General features: G+C 38.4%; 1 protein-coding gene across 2 annotated transcripts in view; it reads left to right on the top strand.

The window, feature by feature from the left end:
* Window positions 1-200: 200 nt before the first annotated feature.
* Window positions 201-24,600, top strand: part of SEMA3E (semaphorin 3E) — a 228,956-nt gene continuing 204,556 nt past the window's right edge. For both annotated transcript variants that reach the window (XM_059712174.1, XM_059712173.1), the window contains exon 1: window positions 201-901. In XM_059712174.1, the coding sequence (XP_059568157.1) occupies window positions 787-901 (115 nt within the window). In that variant the 5' untranslated portion in view covers window positions 201-786. The remainder of the gene's footprint in view (window positions 902-24,600) is intronic.

Here is a 24,600-nt window from a genome sequence, read left to right as displayed (position 1 = left end):
ATGCAAAAGCCCTCCCTGACACAGCATCCTCTTCTGTGACCTATTCTGAAATCGTCCGCCTGTTCTATGCCATCCTCCCTCCCGACCCCCTTCCCCATCGCTGGGCGGACTTGCTCCAGGCGGAGGGCGTGGCGCGGGCCTGACACCGGGAGGGCGGGTGGGAGCGGGGCACGTGCAGCAGAAACACTTCCTAGAAACAGCCAGCACGCTCAACCCTGCCTGAACTTTCCCCGCAGACCCGGCTCGGCTCGCTGACAGCTCCCCATCCCTGCAGGGTGGATCGGCAACTCCTGGTGGGAATGGCACATCTTGTTTTTAATTAGCAGGGTGAAAGGTGAATGAAAACGAGCTGTTTGGCAAGTCGGTGCAAGAGGCGGGCTGCGAGCGGCTTCGGGGAGCCGGAGAGGCGCGCTCCCCGGAGGAGGAAGGCAGTGCGTGTGCCGGGGGCTCCTGGCTGAACCAACTGCTGGCAGAAGTGACTGCAAACCCCAGTTTCTCTCCGGATCGACCGCGTCGCTCCCGGAGAGAGCGCAGGGCATGGCTCTGAAGACTCGCTCCTTGGAATGTCCTCTTGCTCCGGGCTTATAAACAACTGTCCGGGGGGAAAGAAAGGTTTTGCATATCCAAATACCGCCCGACAAATGGCACTTTGGGACTGTGCTTTCTGATGACAGGGCGTGCGATTTCTGACAAAGCCTCTCCCACGCTGCCCCCGGAGGGGAGTCCTAAGTGAAACTCAGACCGCCTTCCACTGAGGATCGGAGGACGGGCAGGGGGAGCGGCAGCATGGCATCGCCCGGCTCCCTTCTCACCTGGCTCCTGTGGGCTGACTTACTGGAGCTCTGGACGGGAGGGCACACAGCTGACACCGCTCAGCCCCGGTTACGCCTGACCCATAAAGGTAGGTCGCCTTTTCAGATCCTTTCGATCAAAAGAAATAAAATTAAAGTCATTCAACATAGATCTCTGGTTTCACAGACCCTAACGTGCACCTGAGCAAGGGTTGCAAACCTGACTTGGTTTTCTAGGTACTGATCAATCGTCTGTCACACTTGCCAGGGCCTGAAGGGAAGGCAGTGCAAAATCACGTGCCAACTTCCAGCTGTTGTTTTTGTCTTGTAAGTATTAGGTTTTGTTAGTGAGAACTTCACTCTCCAGCAGACACAACAGAAGGGGGAGGAATCAGGTTGTCAATAGCCTTGAGGGGCTGAATCCACCAAGTTATTAGTTGGTATCTAAATACCAATTTATGGGAAGCAAGGGCTTTAGAAACAGAGGTGCAACTGGTTTTGTTGTTTGGTGTTGTCCGTAATGGGGAGAACATTCCTGAGAAGCAAAATGATTTCTTACTCAGGATAACAAAGTGCTGTAATTAAAATGACTAACAACTGAAATAAATTAGCTTTCTTGTTAAATTAATTATTAGAATTTTTTTGTGTGTGGCAAAAAAAATAAAAATAAATCCAGAGTTTATCTGCAATTCTTGTAAACCGATACCTATTGGTTAAAATATTAGAGACTATTCATTAATATCTATTCTTTTTAATGTAAGTTCATATTGCTTCCCTGCTGATCTATCAGAGTGCTTAAATATTTTATTGTGCAACTATGTCTTTTAAAGCAGCTTTTAGTCATAAATAAATGATCAAACAACAGCTTTTGCATCAGGATCAGTAAAAGCCAGTCATGAATAAGTTTGGTGGTTCTTCCTGTAAAGAAACAAATAAATAAGCAACAAACAAAACCCACACTCTGAGAAAGTGACTTTGCTGACTTAAAAGAAATTTGGAATAAATTTTCAGAAAATAAGTATTTATTATTACCAACCATTGAGGCAGATAATAGATGCAACAACAAGAATTACATAAGAACCATTTTTCAATTGTGTAAGCTTTCAAATTGCCTGTCCCCCTCCCCCCTCCCCCCCTCCCCCGCTCCTTGTAGGAAGAACAGAAATCTGTATTTTTAAAATAAAGGTGTAATGTTCATCAGTAGGAGAAACAAAAAGGAAGGCCTGTCTCAGTTTTAAATGACATGATTGATCTTTTTGTCTTTTAATTTTGACTATAGAAATTTCTCATTTTTAGAATAGCTAAAATCTGTGGATTTTTTTTTTTTTAGTTTAAATAGATTTCCTATATCACTCTCCAGTTGGTAATATGAATTTAAGAGACACATTGACACTAAATTTGTAAACTATTTAAAATACAGTGTTTAGCATTAGTATGCCTCATGTGATTTGGGTAGATGTGTCATGGTATGTATCAAAATGCGTATTTCTAGGAAGTAATGGTCAAATATATCCACATGTAGAAATTTGATGTGATGGAATATGAACAAGTAAGGATGTCAGGAAAAAAGCATAATAAATGGATTATTTTTCTTATGTAAACAAGTGGATAAGCTGTCAGTTTTGGCAAGCTACCATTTCTGCTATGCCTGGAATTAACTTCATTATTAGGGTTCTTATTTTTTGATAGATCAATATCAATATGTTTTCAAAGAAATCTCATTATAATAGTTCATTAGAGGGATACTAATTTGGTCAGAGAATACCAAAACTCCCTAATGCAATGAAATGCTATGCATAATATAGTTATTGGGCTCACCCTCACTCAATCTCTCCTAATCAAAGGAATAACTGAAACTTATTGTATGAGTTGTTTTCAATGGTGTGGGAGTAGAACTGCTAGTATCTATGTGCACACTAGACTGAAAACTCCTACAAGATTTCCCTTTGGCTTTACTGACACTAGCTGAATAGGTGCAATATTGTGCTTTTATACAAAGACAGTGTAAGGTTGCCTGAAAATAGAATTGTTCTCACCTGTGCAGTTTAGTTAGCAAAGGCAGCTGTGAGATCACACTGAGGATGCAGCAGCAAATGCCTGCTGCACCACAGGTGCCTCTGTGAGAGGGAAAGCCAATGAACGATCAGAGCAGGAATATGCAGTCCCATCAATGAAGTATGAAGAGCACATTTACCTGTCTACACTCTGGAATTCGATGGACGTTTAGAAGTATCTGAAAGCTAAGGGGAGGATAGTCCGTAGTATAATCTCTTGCTATCTTAAATGATATAAAATGCTAACATTTCAGCAGTTGATGAATTAGGTGGTTAATAGTATAAGCAGGTGCATGATCCTTCAACACAAGAGGCACTAGATACAAGGAACGTAGCACCTCTGCTCTGCTGCCTGACCCCACCTGCCTGGGGGTGGCCTACGGGGTTAATCTAAGGATTCACTTCATAGCTGTGGTCTCTGCCGTGTGCGAGAAGGACAAGCATTTTTCTTGTATCCTTCATTCAAGATGATTTTTGAAACCACAAGCCTAGTGTCTCTTCCCGAAGAGTCATATACAAAGCTTGAGTTAAATTATATGAAAATATATTCAGGAAAACAAGCCCAAGAATTCTCTTTTTCTCTCTTCTCTACCCATCTCTGTCTTTGAGAGTGGCATGTTCTTAAACAGAGCTTGCGAAGAGACCATGAGGACTAAAGTGGGGGGAAGGCAAAGAATGCGGGAGCCAGGGCAGAAAGTTGGCATCAGATATGAAGCATCTCCTATCTTACTTCCCACTGCCCTCTGCCCACAGTGGGATGAAGTTAAATTCCTCCCTCTTCTTACTGCATATACCCTCTACTCAACTCTTCAGTAAATGTGCTAAAATAGGGCAGGGCTAGTGAATTAAAAGATGAGATATTTACTCTTGTTGGGGCATTGCATATATCTATTTTTAAAAATATTTTTTATTGATTTCAGAGAGGAAGGGAAAATGAGAGATAGAAACATCAATGATGCGAGAGAATCATTGATTGGCTGCCTCCTGCACGCCCCACACTGAGGATCCAGCCCACAACCTGGGCATGTGCCCTTGACCAGAATGGAACCTGGGACCCTTCAGTCTGCAGGCCGATGCTCTCTCCACTGAGCCAAACCGGCGAGGGCCATATATCTTTTAATGTATTGTATGGGTAAAAGATAAATGGAGTTAACAAATAAAGACATAGCAAGGATTAAAATGGCAGGATTTTTTGTCCTGCTCTGTAAGAATTTTCAGTAGTAAAGATGTGAGCGAGATTAACAGCAAGCATTTAAAAATTTATGAATATTTAAACATTATAGCCAACTTTATAGCACATACCCTAAAGAGGCTAATATTGATGTAATTAATATAGATTTATACTATTCTGCCCCAAGAATTTCCTTGAAAAATAGCTATGATCCCCATGACAAAAATGAAGGAAAGAGGAATAAAGAGAGAAGAGTCCTGGTGGACTCAGCCACTTCCCTCTGTTGATGTCTGCTCTCTCCTTATCTTTCACCATCCTGCATTAATGAGGTTACAGGGAAGACAAAAATAACCTTCCTGATAATGGAGCTCAAAGAAGAAAACAACAAAGGAGCAAAGCTGCCTGTCGTAGAAGAGATCCCAATGCACACGGAAAGCCCCAGAAATTCAATCAAGGGAGGTTGGCAGGTGGGGGGGTGTTCAAAGCCCCAGGAAGGAACAACGCAATCACAGAAGGCAAGGGAGAGTGGCTGCTCAAGCAGAGGGTGTTCTCCCCGGAAGTTCAATGAAGTGATAGCTAAATAAAGGCATGGATATGGCAGGAGGTCATTCCTGAAATACGCAGCCATTATGAATGTAGATTTGAGCATCGCATATATATCCATACCTATCAAAAGTGCCATAGCGAGTGTTAGTGTATGTGGATATTATAAGCAATTAATACAGATTTCTCGTGGCTCAGAGAGCTCAGAATTTGAAGTCAGAGATCTCCACTCTAGCTCAACTCCTTCCACTTATACTAATGGTAATTGTGCTTCAGCTTCCTTAATTTGAGAATAGGGATAGTGATGATACTTTCCCTGTGTATCTTACTGGGTTTCTGAGAGAATTAAATAGAGCAACAATATCTGTGAAAGCAATTTATAATCTAAAAGTTACATTATTAATATTTCCTGAAGACTGCTATAAACTGAGAAGGTTGAAAAGAAGTGTGTCCGACAGAGAAAAACCTTTGGGAATGGCATGAGTTTGGATATATCAATATATCCGGTGTGGCTCAGTTGGTTCAGCATCATCCTATGTACCAAGAGGTCTCTGGTTGGATTTTCAGTCAGGGCACATGCCTGGTATGTGGGCTTGATCCCCAGTAGGGGGCATACAGGAGACAGCCTATTGGTGATTGATATTTCTCAAAGATGTCTGTCTCTCTCCCTCTTCTTTCCTCTCTCTCTTAAAAAAATCAATAAAAATAAGTGCAAAGATAATGCTAATATAGAAGACAGAACTTGGTCTTAATGAGCATAAAATGTATGGTTTCTCTTGATAGATTGCATTCACCCCAAATTCCATTTTCCATCCCTTTGAACTCTAGTTATAATTTAGAAGATGATTATATCACCTGTGCATTTTTGCAAGATTCACAGCCACTGTTTTTTTTACTATTAAAGTGTGCATACCCTGGCCAGTGTGGCTCAGTGGTTAATCATCAACCTATGAATCAGGAGATGATGGTTTGATTTCTGGTTAGGGTATATGCCTGGGTTTAGGGCTTGATCCCCAGTGGGGGGTGTGCAGGAGGCCGCTGACCAATGATTCTTTCTCATCATTGATGTTTCTATCTCTCTCTCCCTCTCCCTTCATCTCTGAAATCAACAAAAAAATATATATATATTTAAAAGTGTGCGTACATTCATTTATTATACACATTCACTTTGTACAATATGTTTTAGAATTTTTTGTTTATATGGAAAAATTGAGATATAATTTTAGAAGAGGACAATTGTGTGTGTGTGTGTGCATATATATATATATATATATATATATATATATATATATATATGTTTTGAACGATCACACTGAAGGCTGTGGTATTGTATATCTAGGGCAAATAAAAAAGAGGCAGTGACTGAGCCAGTTTTTCCTGACCCAGCTCATAGCTTTGTTTCTTCAGCCAGTAAGGAGGTAGTATCAATAGTGACATTAGTCACACATCTCTGTGTGGTTAATAAATAAAAACTGGTCATAAGGCATGATTCATAAAGAAAGTAATTAAAATAGGACCCAGGAGTAAATATAAACGTTCACGCCCAGATCTCCATTAGGGAGAATCAGTGAGAATTAAGCAGTGTATTTATTAGAAAACAGCTTTTTGGTGTTTTGTTTTGTTTTTTAAGCCACTGGGTAAGATGAAAGACATTACAATATGTTTTGTTGAGTTTGGTTTACACAGAATATACATTCTGTAGAAGAAATCTATGTAAGAATTTAGATAGTGCTGTTCTTTGTATTTTTATATTTGTTACAGAAAAATATTGCCTGTGCATCACAGAAGTGTTTCTGGATATACAAAAGGCTCTGAATGGCTTTATTATATATTTAGTTCTTATTTGGATGTTGGGTATTACATTGGGAAAACAATTATCCTTTAGCATAGACACAGGGTGAGGGGAGGTCAGTGTTAAGAAAAGCAGTAAGTGGAATTTATAAATGAACTGGGCCAATTCCGGACTAACAATAATCTATAATAATAAAAGCATAATTTGCTAATTAGACTGGACAGCCTTCCAGACGTCCTTCCTTCCAGACAAAGCCGCAGCAGGCAGGGATCACGGCAGAGGTGGCAGAGGCCCCCAGCCATGGCAGAGGCAGGCAGGGGCCAGGGCCAAGGCCCTTACATGAATTTCGTGCACCAGGCCTCTAGTATATAATAAAGAACCAATACTTCTTTGACTAACCAATATATGCAACAATCATGTTGTTACAATGAAATATTCTGTCAAAAATTTGTGCTGCCATATTATTATTTTGCTGTCCTTGTTGGCTTTGTTACTTAGCCTAAGAGCACTTCATGGGGAGGGCCTCTCTTTCTGTATGGGATGAGATCACTCGGTGGCCTCAGTTCTATGACAACAAAGGCTCCAAACATCAAATTGGTCATTGCTGGTGAGAATGATTGTTAACCATCAGCTGAGCCAGTTGTATTTCATCAAAACTATCTCCTGGAGTCATCATTGGGAGTTCTTAGTGGGAGAGCATGCAGGCACTGACTCCTTCATCTTTTTGTGTAAAGCTAGACAGTGGTTTAGTAGAGGAATTTAGTCAGCAGGAATCCAGAAATGGCACTTTGCATGCCCCATCATACATAGCCACTGCAGTGTTAAAGCGCTCTTGTGAGTTCATTCTCAAAGACATAAAATAAAACATAACGGAAATTATACCACTTAAACATTTCCCAAAGGTGCAGAGTGAGGATTAAGATTGTCTTCTTGGTTTCGATAGACAGGGCCAACAGTTGCTAGTAGTCTTTAGTACAACGCCTGACACTTTGGAATATTATATAAATTATACAAAGGGTGATGATTATTTTAATGATTTTTTTTCACAGTGGGGTTTTAAATAACATCTGAAGTATAAGATAAACTATAAATATCAGTATTTTTTATACTCGGGATAAGGTTGATAATGATAATACTGGATATTTTATAGGCTGGCTTTTCTGGACTATGAATGAAAAGGATATGTTAATACCACATTTGAGCCAAGTGTGACAGTCTCTGATACTGAGAGAACATTTTCTGTCAAAGAACGTGGTGATTTCAGGAACCAAAATGTCCGTGGAATTCATAACTTGATTTCATAGGACCATGGTGGTGGCTAAGGCAATTTATGACTCAAGTTTTCAGCTGCCTTAGTTCTAATGGCTGGTATAGAATACTCCCACTAAGTGGCCCCATTTCCTGGTAATCTTGTCTCAACTGTTAGTATAGGGAAAATAAAGGAGAGAGAGAAATCTATGATTTGCCTGATTTCTGAGGTTTGGAAATGTATTTCCACTTCTATCCCTGGTAACTAAACTCTCAGATATCACTGCTCTCTGCTCACAGATTTAGCTCACAGCCTTGGCAAAGTGCATGTAGAAAACTAGTTTAGGTCCAGGTATTACGGACAAAACACTCTCATATTCTAATTTCAATGCCTAAAAACTCTAGACTTTGGATGAAACATACCTAATGTGAATCTTGCTTCTGGCTCTATGGCTTGAGCAAGTTACTTCTCTTTCCTGAGTGTAATTTTCTCATCTTTAAAATGGGAAAATATATCACTTGCAGCACCCTGAAAGGATTACATGAGATAATGCAAATTACTGTGGCAAAAACTTAACCCTTCGGAAGCTTTTCTTAAGATACTCAATGAATCAGAAGAGGTTCGGAGAGAATTGGCCTGCTCTGCTCTCCTTCTTTAGTTAGAAAGCAATCATGAGTTAATTATTAATTTGTAATTTAAAATAAGGGAAGATCCTTCATCATCAGATTTTTTACTTGAAGCAAAGATGTTTCTTTTATGAAATCCAGCTCCTGGATTTCTAGTTAATAGCTAACTAGAAAGAACAAGGGATATTGGCATCTCTCATGGCTTTCAGTTACTGTAGAATTTTGTTGATAATTTAAGGAGAGGTAGAACTTGGATGGAACCTTGGAGACAGCAGACCAAAATCGCAAAGTAAACAAGTTACTAACAAAGGTAATTGTAGGCCCTGCTTTGTGAAGCACAAAAGAAGTAATATTACTAAAGCCAGACCACCCTGTAAAAAGTTAACCTAAACAGCGGCCTACAGCTACTGGCCCAGCATGTGGTGTTTGCTTTGAAAGTGAAAGAACGCTTTGGGCTTACCTTCCCCCCTGACAAACAGGTAAGATGCTTGGTGCAGGGCACAGTTCCTGACACTTAGTAGGTGTTCAGTCAATGCTATTAAGTGGGTATATGACTAAAACAAATGATTTCGAGCAGTGTCTTCACAGGGAAATCTGATGGGGGTGGGTGAGGAGTACCGAGGAAACTAAGGAATTCCAAACAACTATTTATGGCTCCCTTGGTAAAACATACATTTGGAGACAGGCTAGGGCTTTCTCCGCCTATTCACATCATGCCCCTCAGTGTTCCATTGTAGCGAAGCGGGGGGCCTCCAGACATCCTCCCGACACACCAGCCATATTCTCTCATCTGTAATCGGTGTTCTTTTGTTGTGGTTGCTTTTAAATCTACTCCCTCTGCCCCCCAATTTTTCAAGACTTTTTTTTTTTTTTAGAAGTTTTAGGTTCACAGCAAAATTAAGAGGAAGGAACAAAGATTTCCCAAATAACCCCTGCCCTCACACATGCATAGCCTCCCCATTATCAACAGCCCCCACCAGTGTGACACATTTGTTACAATGGAGGAACCTACATTGACACATCTTAATCACCCACAGTCCATAGTTTATCTCAGGGTTTAGTCTTGGTGTTGTACATTCCATAGATTCAGACAAATATGTAATGACGTGTACCCATCTTGATGGTATCATGCAGAGCATTTTCACTGCCCTTGTAAAAAGCCTCTGGGCTCCATCCATTTAGCACCTACCACCAACCCTGACAATGACTGATCTAAATCTACTTGTTGATACACTTATTGTTCCTGGGTGATGACCACTCCCCCTTCCTTTTTTTTTCCATTGCCTCATTCTTTGATTACCCACCTGTGTTGTCACCACCCCCCTTCCCCTCTTTTTCTCCTCCCCGACTTTCTTTTCCAGATATTTTTTTCCTACCTCGTCTTAAACCAGAAGTGGAAAGAAAACATATTGTCAGTGAATGATATGTATATATTTGTCCTCAGTTTACCTTCAATGTTTTATTTTTTGTTGTCTAACTCAATGAATAGAACATGTGATGCTTAAAATTTAATTGCACTCATTAGTCATTCAAAATTTGTTGAAGTTCATGACTTTGGAAATGAAATGCTGAAAGAATAGCTGAGGAGCTACCTGGCACTTGTCCTCTGTCTGGCCTAGGTCTCTAGCGCGAGGCTGGTGCTCCCGGGTACCGTGGGCCTGTGGGGAATGGGAGAGGGAAGGAATTGGGGTACGGAACGGGAGGGAATACTGCCTGCCATCCACTCTGCGGCTATACCTGAGTTAAGCTGGAATATTATTTATGTAAACCTGTCTACTTCTATGCAGTTTTGGTTTGTTTTTCCTGAGTTTTGAGTTTTAATTCATCGAAACCAAAATGAAACGGGTTTTTATTCAGAGAATGGAGTAGAGGAATAGTATCCTTCAGGCTAAGTCACAGTGACGATTTTAGGTGTTTGGACCAATTTCAGAACCAGAAAAGAACAGCAGCAAAGGAAATGGGAATAAAAGAGGGAGAAAATAGAGGTCATCTGAGGATACTGACTCTTTCCTTCCTGACCAGTTCCCTCCCAGGAAATAATGGGAACTGAGGAGGGCTTTAAATTCAGAGCCCAAGATACACTGTGGAACTGCAGTCAAAGAGGCTGACAGCATTGCAGTGTAGCTATTTATGTCTCCTGATTGCTTTTTTCCTAACCCTGAGTCAAAAGTTTATTATGGACTATGTGATTTCTGAGATCCTTTCAATTCTAGAAAAGTGGGGCTCTTTTCCTCTCCTTACCAGACCTCCCAGTGTGACTAATTTGTCCAAAACACTTCTGGAAATTTTATTAGCATGTTCTAGTGGAAAGAGTGTGGGCACACAATTTTAAAATCCTGGTTTGAATCCACAGCGTCTCCTATTTTATGCTGTATTTTTCTTGCTAAATCATTGAACTTTTGAGGCTAATGAATACTGGCTTTCTACCTCATGTGATTGTTATAGAAAATGTAGCTGTATCATGGAGATGTATGATATTGTGTTGGCTTATCATATCCTCTAATTTATGTGATTGTCTTTAAATATATTTTAAGATCCTTGAGGGCAAGGATTATATTTTTGGCAAGATCCTGTGGACAGAATAAAATGACTTATTCAGATCATTTTTAAAGCCTATAATTAAAGGCTGGGTGTTTAATATCTTCTTAATAAAAGCCAAACAAAACTTATTGTTGTTGGCTTCCATGTTATGGTCAAAATGACAAAATTATAAAGGCTTATTTTACTTTTTAATAGGCAGAGCCACTGCTACATAAGCCACCTGAGGAAAGGCTGAGTAGAATTCCATTGCAGAGGAGATGATGTTGTTGTTGATTCTCTCTGGTCCTCTTCAAACTAGGAGCAGAGAGGAGATAGAAGCTGGGGTTAAACCAGTGCCCTACAAAGTGGCCAGACCGGCTGCATCAGCCTCTCCTGGGAGCCGCTGGATCAGGCCTATTGGATCAGTGATCCTGGGGCTGCTTTTCACAGGCCCTGCAGGTGCCTCCTAATGCACCTCAGCATGAGAAACATGGGCTAAGTGTTCGGGATGATGCTATAAAGGAAACCTCACTTTCATGTTACTTTTTTCATTTTTCCCCCCTTCAGTTCCATCACCCAGGTGAAGGGTGTAATTTATTCAAGTTTCCAAATGACAGCCTTGGTCTTGATAAGTATACTTAAATTCATAAATATCTAGCTATTATATCATTCTATACCTATTCTTTTTATGCTAGAGGCCTGGTGCATGAATTCATGCACAGGTGGGTCCGGCCAGCCCCGCCCCTGATTGGGGTTTTGGGGGCCAATTGGGGCCTGTATCAGGCTGGTTGGCTGCCGTCGTGCATGTCATAGCCACCAGTCATTCTGGTCACTCCTCTGTTCTGGTCGCTGGGCTTTTATATATATAGATTAGAAAAGATATTTACATATAATTATTGATCTTTTAACATGCAAATTTAATCTGTTTTTAATTATTATTGATGATATAAGATGTCACACATTGTACTATCATTGGGTTCAGATGAGAAAACGTCTAATACTGGTTGACTGTGAAAAAGCATTTTGTAACATTTCAGAATGCTTTCATCTGTCAGCCCTGAAAATTTTTCTTGGACTAGGAGTGAAAGTAGGTCCACTTCATTTCTTTGCTCTACATCCTGATTTTTTTCTTCAGGGATTTGGAAGCATCTGTGTCTTTTTTGAGACATATTTATTCATTCAGTCACTCACCTATTCTGTGATTATTAGTTCTGCTTCTTCAAAGTTTCCTAAATGTAATGTGTATACTGGGTAGAATCCTAGAGCAGTAAAAGGATGTTAGGGTAAAAACTAAGGAACTCTGAGTAAAATATGTGTTTTAATACATAAATAATAATGTATTAATATTGGCTGATTAACTGTGACAAATATACTATATTAATGTAAGCTATTAATATAGAGGAAACTGAGTGTGGGTGTATGGGAACTCTTTGCAATATCTTTACAACCTTTCTTTATATCTTAAACTATTCAAATTAAGAAGTTTATTAAAACACTAGAGGCCTGGTGCATGAGTTCATGCATGGGTGGGGTCCAGCTGGCCTGCCCCGATTGGCCCTATGGGGCCAGGCTGGCCAGGGGGGGGGACCGTTGGCAGTTGGCTGGCTGGTCCCACCCCCAGTTGGGGTGGGGGGGCTGATTGGGGGTAGGGCCAGCCAGGGGAGGGGCCATGGGCATTTGGCCAGCCAGCCCCGCCCCCTGGTTGAACTCCCGGTCATGGGAACAATTTGCATATTAACCTTTTATTATATAGGATATACACCACACACACACACACACACACACACACACACCATCTCTGCCCAAACCTTTTTCCCAAGAAGCATAAGGTCTAGTTGTAAAAAGAGACAATTCAGATAAAGCAGGACTTTTTTATAGTAAAAGTTAACACAAAGTGCTATGGAAGCATGGAGTTGGGAATTGAAGGAAAACCAGAGCTCAGTCTTAGAGACGAGTAGGAGGAGCCTGGGCAAGAAGCAATGAGCAAATTGTCTATGTGTCTTATCCTGTCTTACTACCATTCCTGCCATCCTCCCTCCTCCATTCTACTGTATATAATGATGGAATGCACTGTGTCCTCCCTGAAATACACTTACCCTTGCATATTTAATTAACTGGATACCCATGTTCATAGCTCTACTACACACAATAGTATCACAAATGCTCTTTGTTTATGCTACATTAAATTACCCCCATTTATACATGTCTTTAAGGAATTCTCACTTTGTATAAGTCATATATCATTAATGCAAATCCACAAGTAAATTTGGAAATTTTTGAAGGCAAGTAATTTGCATTTTATTGTTAACTCCTTAGAATCTAATAAATTTATTTTATCTGTTGAATTTAAAGTACACAATTTAATTGTTGTCTCTATTCACATTAGTATTACCAGTCTTCATTCTTTTGTCAAATGCTACATGTAAAAGATTCTGAATAAAGATCTCAGAAAATGAGATGACGGGCCGAGGGAGCATGCAGAAGTCAAGGAAAAAGGCTGAGAGTGCTTTTCTTCTGTCCCTGCTCCAAAATGTTAGGCGCTAGTTTGGCTTTAGGTCTTCCATTACAAAAGCTCTGAATTGAAGTCCAGAACTGCTTTAAAATTATTCAGAAAATATCCATATTTTATTGAAAGATATAGTTTGAGTTTTTGGCAAAGGGTGCTTTGAGTTTATCAGGGCCATTACATAGTCAGTGCACATTTCAATCACCTTTTCTTCCCATTTGATCCAGTCGTGATCTCCTAGTGTCCAATGTAGCATCTCATTCATTTATAGAATGATGAACTGAAGAAAGACAAACAACTGATGCATGTAATCGGCGGCAAAGCAGAAAGCAAAGGCAGGACTATGAAAGCGTAATGACTTTCCCAAAACCTTTGTTTTAGAGGAGTGCTTTCAATGGCCAAAACAAGACTGTTTTTTGCTTTTATCAGTTTGTCCTTGTGCGAAGGTTGTTTTTATGAATAATTTATGAATAATAGTTTATGAAAAGTATTTTTAATTTATTTTCTAACATAAGTTAATTGAGAAAGAACCAATGAACATTTTATCTTAATAAGATTATTTTTACCTATAAGCCTTATAAAATTGACACTATATTTTGAAATGTTGTATCCTTGTTTTTTTGGGGTTTTTTTTAGCACCATAACGATTAATCAAATATCCTTGACCAGTGTTGCTCGCTCAGTGGTGAGAGTGTCAGCCTGTACACCAAGGGTCTCTGGTTTGATTACCAGGCAAGGGCACATGCCTGGGTTGCCGGTTCAATCCCCAACCCTGATCAGGGTGCATGCAGGAGGCAACCAGTTGATATGTCTTTCTCACATTAATGTTTCTCTCTCTCTCTCTCTCTCTCTCTCTCTCTCTCTCTCTCTCTCTCCTTCCCACCTCCCCCCTCCACCACCCCCGCTTTCCACCCTCCCTTCAGCTCTCTGTAAAACAAAATCAATGGGCAAAATATCCACAGGTGAAGATGAACTATATATATTTATAAAACACTTAACATGAAAGAGGAAATTAATGGACATTAACAGAAATGTCAAAAGTAAAGTTAATTCAGGAGAATGCACACATTTGTCACTGTCCCTTACTATTAGAAGGAGTAAATAAACATGGAAATGGGAAACATTTGATTATTTTATTTTTAGAAACCAAAGTCAGGAAGTCTACATAAAATATATGATCAATTTGATAATTCTGAACAAGACAAAGACAATTTATTTTCAAGAAAATGGGAAAACTAATGGAAAATAAAAATGATTTCTTTGGAAATAGCTGTATCATTAATGATGAAACTTAAATATCTTATATTTCCTTATCAAAAGCAAAAAATGAAAAAAGGAAGGAAAAAATAAATTTCAAGTTTGGAATCATAAACATCACACACATTTCTGGTCAGATGAATGGTACATGACAGATACTTTATAATTGCTTAGAATGAGTACTAGAATCCTGAGCTTGCTGGCAGTTTTAGGGTCTGCATAAACTTGAGTTAACCATATGTTGTGTTCTTAGAATAGCCATACCACCCATGTTTAAAATTTAAACCAAAAGAAAAAATATATTTTCAAAGTTAAATAATTTTAGTTTTTGATGTACTCAGTTATCCAGAAAATTGCATCTTCCCATTAATAAGGGAACAGAAAATATTGCCTTTTCATTTGTCCAGAATGAAGAAAGAGAAAAGAGAAGACAGGATTATTAAATACTGCAATGGATTTTACAAGCCACCAAAAAATATCAGTTTTTTAAAAAATCTTCACCACCTGAGGATTTGTTCTTATTTTATTTTATTTATTTTTCAGGGAGAGAGAAACATCAGTGTGAAAGAGAAACATCAATGGGTTGCCTCAATTGCAGTGCTCAGCCCACAACCTAGATATGTGCCCTGACCAGGAATCGAACCTGCAACCTTTTGATGTATGGGATGATGCTCCAACAAACTGAGCAACCCAGCCAGGGCAAAAATATCCATTTTTTGCTATGTTATTACAGTTATGAGAAGTTAATGTTTAAACTTCAACACACTAATATGCTTTGGTTTCCTAGTAATTTCCCAAAGTAAAATTCCCTTGTAATAATTCATAGATAATCCTAGAAGAAAAATATTACCATTAAGTCAATTATGCTTACAATTAAAAGAATGTAATTATATCTTTGTCATTATGTTTCTCAGAGCTAAGACAAAAGTTATGTACTGGGCACTGCTTTTGACAGATTTTTTTGCCAAATGTTTTTTACTTGCTCCTAAGTGTGTATGCCCCAACTGAAATCTGATTTATTTTAGAATAGTAGAATTTTCCCTATCGGGAGTATATAGAGAGAAGTCCCTAAGACTTAAAAATCGGTGAAATTGGACAAGAATAAAAATGAAAAATACAATTGAGGAATTGATACCAATGAGAAAGTCTGTGTGCGAATAAAGCAGCAGCCACTCAGAAGCACATTAGATGCCTTCTGTAACATTGGTCTCAGGGGATGTAAAAATAGAATACTAGGATTTTACTATATACAGTTACGTTTTAGAATACATAATTACGTTTACCAGGCATTTACATTTCTATCTCAGTGAACATCTTATAACAGAAATATACATATTTTTAGACTAGAAATGCCATTTGTCCTTCCAGTCTGCTAATTTACACCGACTGCATAGTTAGAAGAGTCCTAAATATTACTTTACTTTTAAATGCCCAGAATACTGGCGCATGAGAAAATGTATACAAAATTGGCCATTGGCGAGAATGAAACTTGCCAGCAAAGGCATTGCTATAGGGCGCGCTCTGCCTGCGAGGGCTGTCCGGAACCCGGAATTCATTGCTGACAGCTCCGCTGCACTTCGCTCCCAAGGCTCCCCCAGCCAGGCTCCCAGTTGCCATTCACACTGGTAGCCACTGAAATTTCCCTTTGTCTTCACTGACTATTTTTTTCTCTTAACAAATAGTCCCAGCTGCTACTGCAGCCGGTTGCCCACACTCCCCCACGCCGCTCTGGCTGACGATGGCAGTCAGAGCACAGAGTAACAGCTGGGATTGGCTTACTCTGGCATCTAAATCATTTGGGGTGGGTCCATTCCTAACTGTATTATTTCAATTAATTTTGTAATCTTTCCTTCTGCTGAACTTTAAAAAAAAAAAAAGATAAATGCTGTTTTCCAAAATGTTTTTCCGCTCTGGCTGCAACTCGCCTTACCTGGCTGCTCATGGCAAACAGACTGGTTCACTGCCCACGCTGTTATTTTTTCCACTCTTAAGCACCCTTCGGAAAACCAATGTAGCAGAAACACATTGGTGATCTTGGACACTTACTAAACCTTTTGTTGGCTCAAAGATGTGAATAATAGTAGCACCTATGCCACTGATTGTGATAAGGGTTCAAAGAAAGAACATTTGAATGCATTTGGAATAGTGCCTGGCACCTAGTCAGTGTTGATTGTTTGATAGAAGGGAAGTCAAAGAGAGAGAGAGGGACGGAAAGAGAGCAGGAAAGAGCACACCGGAGCAAGAGCGGAGCGAGAGGGAGGAGGGGAGGAGGAATAGCTGCTGGGGTGTGGAAAAACCATTAATGGCACTTATGCAATAATGGATGTTACGCACTTAGCATGTTATACGTCTTAATCCAACCAAATCATCAACCAAAACCACTAAATAGAAAAAAAAAAATCAGAGTTTAGGAAAACTTGTGGAATTTTACACAGACCACAGAATTTTTTTTGAAGTCAGAATTTGAGTGATTTAAATCAAGTCCATGGCATCTAGGCAGGCGGTCAGACACGTTTACCATTTTTAACCTGCACATTCTCAAGGAAAGGGAAATCACTACTTAACAAGGAAGTGCATTCCATTTTGGATGTTCTAATGAGGAGGAAAGGAAGTATTTATTTACCCACCTAACCCCAAATAGGACTTAACTTGGTATCTTACACTTTCTAGTCTTAGTTCTTTGCCCTGGTGCCAGCAGGGCATAAGTCTTGACAGCCCTCCCAAGGTTTAAAGATAGTCATCATGCCCCTTTGTGGAGGGTGCCTATTCCTTGCGCCATGGCTACGGCAGTGTCCTGACCATCCTGGTCTTTGACAATATCCCCTGTAAAATGCAGCTCCCCAGTCAGTACTGAAGAGATGCCTGCCTGGGTCACAGCGTGGTGCTACTGTTAACTGGTGACTTTTATGTATTAAAGCCACCTGAGTTGACACCAGCTTATTTGGCAAATATGCCACTATTGGTTTATGCTGAGATTGCTGTCAAGGGTTTTTCAGACGGACCCTAAGCCAGCTCTTTCCTTTTTTTCACATATGCGGTTTAGTATTTGTTGAAGTTAAGGATAACCCTCTCCCACTCCCTTCAGTCTAGAATGTGGGTCATAAGCATAGGAACAGCATGTGGTGCACTGGATAACAAGGAGCTCTGGAGTGAGAATTCCTATTTGCACAGACAATGTCTGCCACTGTGTGTTCTTGCTTAATTTTCTTAACATCAGTTTCCATATTTATGGTTTTTAGGAAATTAGTTAATTAGAAATGATAAAACTTGCATTCATTGTAGAAATTCTTTTAAAGTATTTTAAAATTTATAATATACACTAGAGGCCCGGTACTCGACCTTTGTGTACTGCGGGGGGAGTGGGTTTCTCAGCCCAGCCTGCGTTCTCTCAGAATCTAGAACCCCTCAGGGGGTGTCTAACTGTCGGCTTAGGCGGACATCCCCCGAGGGGTCCTTAGCGCTGCCTCCAAGGTGGGAGAGGCTCCGCCCACCGATGCGCTCTCCAGCCATGATCCCAGCTTCTGGCTGAGTGGCACTCCCCCTGTGGGCGCACACTGACCACCAGGGGGCAGCTTCTGCATTGAGTGTCTGCCCCCTGGTGGTCAGTGCGCGTCATAGCGACCGGTCATTCTGCTGTTTGGTCAATTTGCATATTAGCCTTTTATTATCTAGGATTTGGGAGGCTCTTCCTAAACCAGTGATGGCGAACCTATGACACGCATGTCAGAGGTGACACGCGAACTCATTTTTTGGGTTGATTTTTCTTTGTTAAATGGCATTTAATCATATAAAATAAATATCAAAAATATAAGTCTTTATTTTACTATGGTTGCAAATATCAAAAAATTTCTATATGTGACACAGCACCAGGGTTAAGTTAGGGTTTTTCAAAATGCTGACACGCCGAGCTCAAAAGGTTCGCCATCATTGTCCTAAACTGTCAGTATTTAGAAGTTAAACACACATCTAAAAGAATTTTAAATTAGAATACATAAAATAAATGCTTTTGGCATTCAGGAAAGGTGTAGGTCAATAAATAGCATTGCTGATTTTTTCCTAAGTATTATAAAATAATTTATATAATTATAGCAAATGGGAAAATAATTTGAAATTCTTTAATATGAAGAAATAAAATACAATTTTCCTTCACAACTAAATTAAACAGGAGATGTTTTGAATGTCTTAACAATTTTTTTTTTAAAGAATCTGGAATGGTCACCACAACAGAATGGCAGAATTAAAATACCATCAAAGCTGTGATTGCTTAATTTTGTAACTTTAATTGGCTCTCATTTTGTAGATTTGCCAGTCTCTCTGAGTATTTGTAGAAAATCCTGTGCTTTAAAAATAATCATATGATTTTTTAGAATAATATTTTTCATTAACTCCTTGTAAGTCACATGGTAAGTTCTAAAAAAATAATTCTGCAGAAAACTTTATATTAAAAAATATGCATCATTAAAATTAAATTTTAAAAATCTATATTTTTACCAAACTTATTTATAGTTTTTATTTTTTTTTGTCATAGGATTAAACTTATCCACTCTCTTTTGCTATATTACTAGTTTATGAGCTCTTTACACTTTTTGGGGGGATTTTGAGTATAAGAAGAATGACTCTAATAATAGTAAAACATTGTCATCGTTACATGGTATGTCACTAATTATCTTATGTATCTCTGCATACAACAATTTTTTTTAACACTAATTGACAATGTTTCAAAACTTTATACTATAATAAACAGAATACCTGTATTTTCTCAGAAGATAATAAATGACAAACAGATTCACCGCTCTACCATAAATTAAATTAGCTTTGTAAGGTATGTTGAAGTATTTTTGTAGTTATTATCAGTAAATCATTCTCATGTACTTTTAAGCATATTTGGATATAATATTTCTGGGCGTTTAGATAAAATAACATAGTTTCTGCTATATTTCATCCACAATTAATAATATTATATCCTCTTTTCTAACAGCAGTACATTTTTTTCTATTTCTTATACTTTTGCTTTGTCTTCCCTTTCAATATAATTTTCAAATAGGGAAAGAAGCTGTATTTTCTCACACGTGACAAATTCAGGGCAAGTGTGATTACCTCTTCTTAGTACATCCATAGTAGACATGGAACAGGTCTTTCTTTAGTTCTGAGACTAGACATGGCCTCAGAATCTTTCTTAATACACTGCTTCAAGTGAGCTATTATTTTATTTATTTATCATTTTTATTAGAAACAAATACATGCATTGGACTATTTGAAATGACAGAAATGGGTTAATAAAGGGTCTTTGTAAGCTGAGGGCTTACACTTGTGGTTTCCAGATAAAACTCAGAACACTCAATTACACAAATTTCAGTGAGCAACAAGTCATGTTTAGTTCAGGTATATCCTAAATATTGCAAGGGAATCTCTCTCTCTAGATAGATATAGATATAGATGATATAGATATAGATATAGATATAGATAGATATAGATTAGATATAGATATAGATATATCTAAAGAGAGACATAAATATATAAATACATATATAGTTCATGTTTTTATGAAAATTTTAATTTTTTTATAAATTTGAAAAATCTAAGTATGATTCATCTATATTTTAGGAAAATAAACACAGGAATAGGAAATCAAATGACCAACTGAGGGTTACACCATGAATTTAACACATGATAAATTAGAACAGTGGTCGGCAAACTGCGGCCCCTTGAGTGTGGCTCTTCCAGAAAATACCACGTGCAGGCACTCACGTACAGTGCGATTGAAACTTCGTGGCCACACTCAAGGGGCCAAAAAGCCACATGTGGCTCGAGAGCCGCAGTTTGCCGACCACTGGATTAGAACAAAAACAAGCAAGAGCATTCAAAAGAAACTAAATGACTCCAAGGTCTGCAAGTCTTATGACATAAGGTGTTTTCATATTAAAAGAAAAGAATGTGTCCAACAGAGGGAGTCATGGGTTTTCTAAAAGATAATTTTATAACGTTTTTGAATTATCTTTGAATCACTTGATATGAAAGTATATATGTATATGTGCATATATATGTGTGTGTGTGTATGTATGCATGTCTACAACATAATTTATGGTAAAATATAAGGCTTTGACAAAACATTATCTATAACATAATCTCATGTTTGTATATGTATGAGCATGAAAAAATTCTGAAAAATGGTATTTCCCATTGTATTTATCTCTGGGTAGCAGCAAATGCTCACTTTCTCCTTAATATCTAGTTGAATTGTCTTCCATGTTAACATTTATAATTAGAATGCCCATAAAGCTATTTCATTTTAAAATGCTAGTCATCCATCAAAGACTAGAGAAAAGAAGGCCATAGAGAAAATTTTTACCAATATTTAGCCAAGCACTGTCCAAATGAGAATAAACTTAGGCCGACAGATTTTGTATAGTTCATCCCATTAGTAAGGCTGTGCTGGTTATAACATGGATAGCTGAAGACACAGTGGCTGAGGCCATTAAATATACATTTCTATAACCCAATTTTCAGAATTAAGTAGTATCTATAGAATCAAGAACTAAAATCAGCAGCCTTGTCACTAAGGCTAAGCTGCCATAATGAGGCCAAAGAGAAGATACAGGTTATACAGTGTCTAACCTCAACTCTTCGTTTCTGACTGTGTGAATTTGGGAATTCCTTATCCTCCATCAATATCAAATTTCTCAACTGAAGTTGAAATGGATAATACCCACTTTATAGGTAAAATTGTGATTCCCAGTAGGCACTCACAAATGTTCATTCCATCAGGTCCTCATTACCCTTCTTACTCTGACTTTTCACCACTCCCTGGCTGGCATCATCTCTCTGTCACCTACCACCCACTTTGTACAGGGTAGGTGATGAGTAAAGCAAAATGCAAGAGGATGGTGAAGAGCTATCACTCCTCCCCACCTTTCAGTTCTAGACGTCAATTAGAGAGGGGAGGAAAGAAAAAGAAATGTGAATGGCACACCCCAGGAAACAGGTTTCTCTCATGAATTTCAGGCTTGTGTGTATCAAGTTATTTGCTAAGAATCTGTACTAGTGATCCTTCCCTAGCAATCCAACATGTAATTCTCTATCCGAAATTTAATCCTCAGCGTGTCCAAAATTTAATTCTCTGTCTTCCACATTGTTCATGCTCTTCCCCCTCTGTTTCCTATAGCAGAGAGTCGTACATGCATTAACCCACCTGGCCCAGTCACAAATAGGTAAGTGACCCCTGATCTTGCGCTCTCTCTTACCAGACCTCACCACCACCAACCCAGCTACCTTCATTTAGTCAGGTGGTCATCAAGTCCATGAACACTACATATTTATTGTTTCTTAAATCAACTTATATCTCTCTGTGCCCACTAATGTTTTCGTGTTCCATCTGCTTTATTGCAATTGACTAATACCTTACTGTCAATCCAATCTACTGTTCATACTATAAGCAGAGAGATCATTAAAAATGCAAATCTTACTCATTTCACTCCCCAAAATAACTTTAATGGAAGTATACACATGGCTTTTTAGAGAAAATGCATACTTCTTGGCATGGTACATAGGCATTGGCGATCCCTTTTTTCCCCTTTGCATTTTGTGATCTTAATCCTGTTTACTTTTCCCCTCCTCCTGGTTATATATCTCTGTTGAGTTCCAATCTTAAGTGGTACTAAACACCATGACATTCTAGAGACAATCAAGCTTTTTCTTGCCTCCGAGCCTTTATACATTCTTCTGCTTCCTAGAATGTCCAATCCTTTTGTCTCCATCTCCCCTTTCTACTCTGCTTACTGTTAATGTCTGCTCATTTTTAGGACTTGAATTAGACATGTGTCTTTACCTATTTTTCCTTAAGTTCAGCAGCACTCCATGCATACTTTATTATAATTATAATTATTGTACTGTATTGTAATTGTCTATTCATCTATTATGTTTACTAGGATAAACTTGAGAGTAGGGGAAATATTTTATGTGTCACTATATCATAAGCACATACCACAATACCTAACAAAAGTAAAAACTCTATAAATATCTAGGTAAATGTGTTGTGCCCTGGTCAACTGGTCTTTTCTGGGTTCCCATTTTGTACAAGAAATGTGGGAAAGCTATGCTTCAGTGACACAAAGGCATCTTTATCTAGCTTAGTAGAGCTAGAAATAGCTTTTTAAAAGATAACTTGAGAATCATTCAGAAATATATTATCCATAAACTTAAGCATTTAGGTTGATATTATTTTTTGTTGTGAAATATTTTTTTTAGTGCTACACTACTTTGTATGAATTCCAGATCAGCATCTTTGGTAAGATCTAGTACATGAAGTGATCCCTTAAAAGCCTATCAAACAGTGATTTATAATTTCCTCCTTCACATATCACTTAGTTAATAATGTATCCAAATTATAAATTCTGGTAAAGGAAGTGGAGGCTCTTTATACTCTGTGACATGGTTATGGAAAAATATTTGGTGGGATTAGTCTCATCCCTTTATAGTTAACCTCCTTAGGGCATTTATTAGAACTCATATATGAAATGAAAATCAGTCACTCTCAAAGGAGGATTATATATAAATACCATTGCAAAACAAAGACTTTATAGGAACATAAATCATTACAAATACTTTAATGAGGAAAAGGAATTTGTTGGCCACAAAAATACCTAAAACTATGCTAAAATATGTTTTGCACTTTGTATTTTCTATTTAAAATAATAATTCTTAACATATATTTTGGAATCTGAACCAAATTAAGTATTAAAATGAAGAGAGTAAAGATTATGAATTGGAATAAGACTGCTTTTTGGCAGAGGTGGGATCTCACCTGGGCCTGGAAGGATGGTAGAACCTCAGTAAAGAGAACTAGGAGGAGGGCGTTGCAGGCTGATGCCAAAGGGCAAGAATGAGGTGGGCACTGCAGTGCACAATTAGGAGAAAGCCAGACTTTTAAAAAAGAGCAGGGAATTCCAGTGAATAAGTAGACTCGGTCCAGTTTGCCAAATATTTTCTATTTACTAGAAGATTGAAGTGTGATCAATAGTGATTCTTATACAAATAAAGAGTCAAATATAATTTATTTTTCTATTCTGTCAAAATGTCCCATCTCAGAACCAGTTATTGCTTACATGAAATGTATGGTATTTCTATTTGATCTATAGTGTACTTGCACTGAAAAGTAGAAAATGCAAAAAAGAAGTATTGTCTTATGTAAGAGTTCATAACAGGAACAACAGTTGCCCTAGCTAGGTTAAGTTTTGTAATAATCCAAATATTCTTCTCTTATGCATCATAATTACTGCCATAATCCAAAATATGTTTGCAGTATAAATATCCCATTTAGCAAAAGGTTAAGAAAAGAGACTCACATTATTAACAGCATCTATTTACCCCTAACTAAAATACATATTTGGAAAGAACACAAACAGGTATCTAGTTCATAGTCTAACCTTCTCAAGTATATAACCCGCCACAAACAGGTGCTGCCGAAGACATTATTTTTCTTTTCTTAATCAATTGAATCCATCTTACTAACTTTAAGCAGGATTGTTTAAAACCTTTCCTGATAGAAAAAATCCATTTAATAAATACAGCTCTCTGGAGAGTGTGAGATTCCACAACAGCTCCTAGTATTTAGTGAAGGTAAGTGTTTTGAAAGCTTCATGAAAACCAGTTCTTTATTATATCTGAGGTAACTCCCCCATGTTTCTTCCACTTAAGGCCACTCTTTCTGGTGGTGTGTGGTTCACTCAGCAATAGAATTGCTTTAGAGTTGCTATAATCTGCCTTCAGGTGAGAAGGTGTGCATGTATGTGTGCAAAACTCTCTCTGATTAAAACAATGATGGGGAAAAAATAAAGTGTGGCTTATTAATATTATTTTTATGACCTTAGAAGTTTCATGTAGCTTTAATTTACAAATCACCTTCCCTTAAAAATAGAAATATCACTCTTCCCATGCCAGCTCTCAGGAGCCCTCATATTCACCCGTGGCCGCCCATGTTGTCTGAATCTGTTTTTTTCTCCGGGTCATCATCCAATTTCTTACATTTACCCTAAGTTTTCTTATCATCTGCATTTTGCTCAGTCTCCAGGTCCCTTGTGCCACATTGTCTGGTA

This window comes from Myotis daubentonii, chromosome 10 (genome assembly GCF_963259705.1).
Source record: "Myotis daubentonii chromosome 10, mMyoDau2.1, whole genome shotgun sequence".
Lineage (NCBI taxonomy): Eukaryota > Metazoa > Chordata > Mammalia > Chiroptera > Vespertilionidae > Myotis > Myotis daubentonii.
This window is presented reverse-complemented; position numbering and strand designations above follow the sequence as displayed.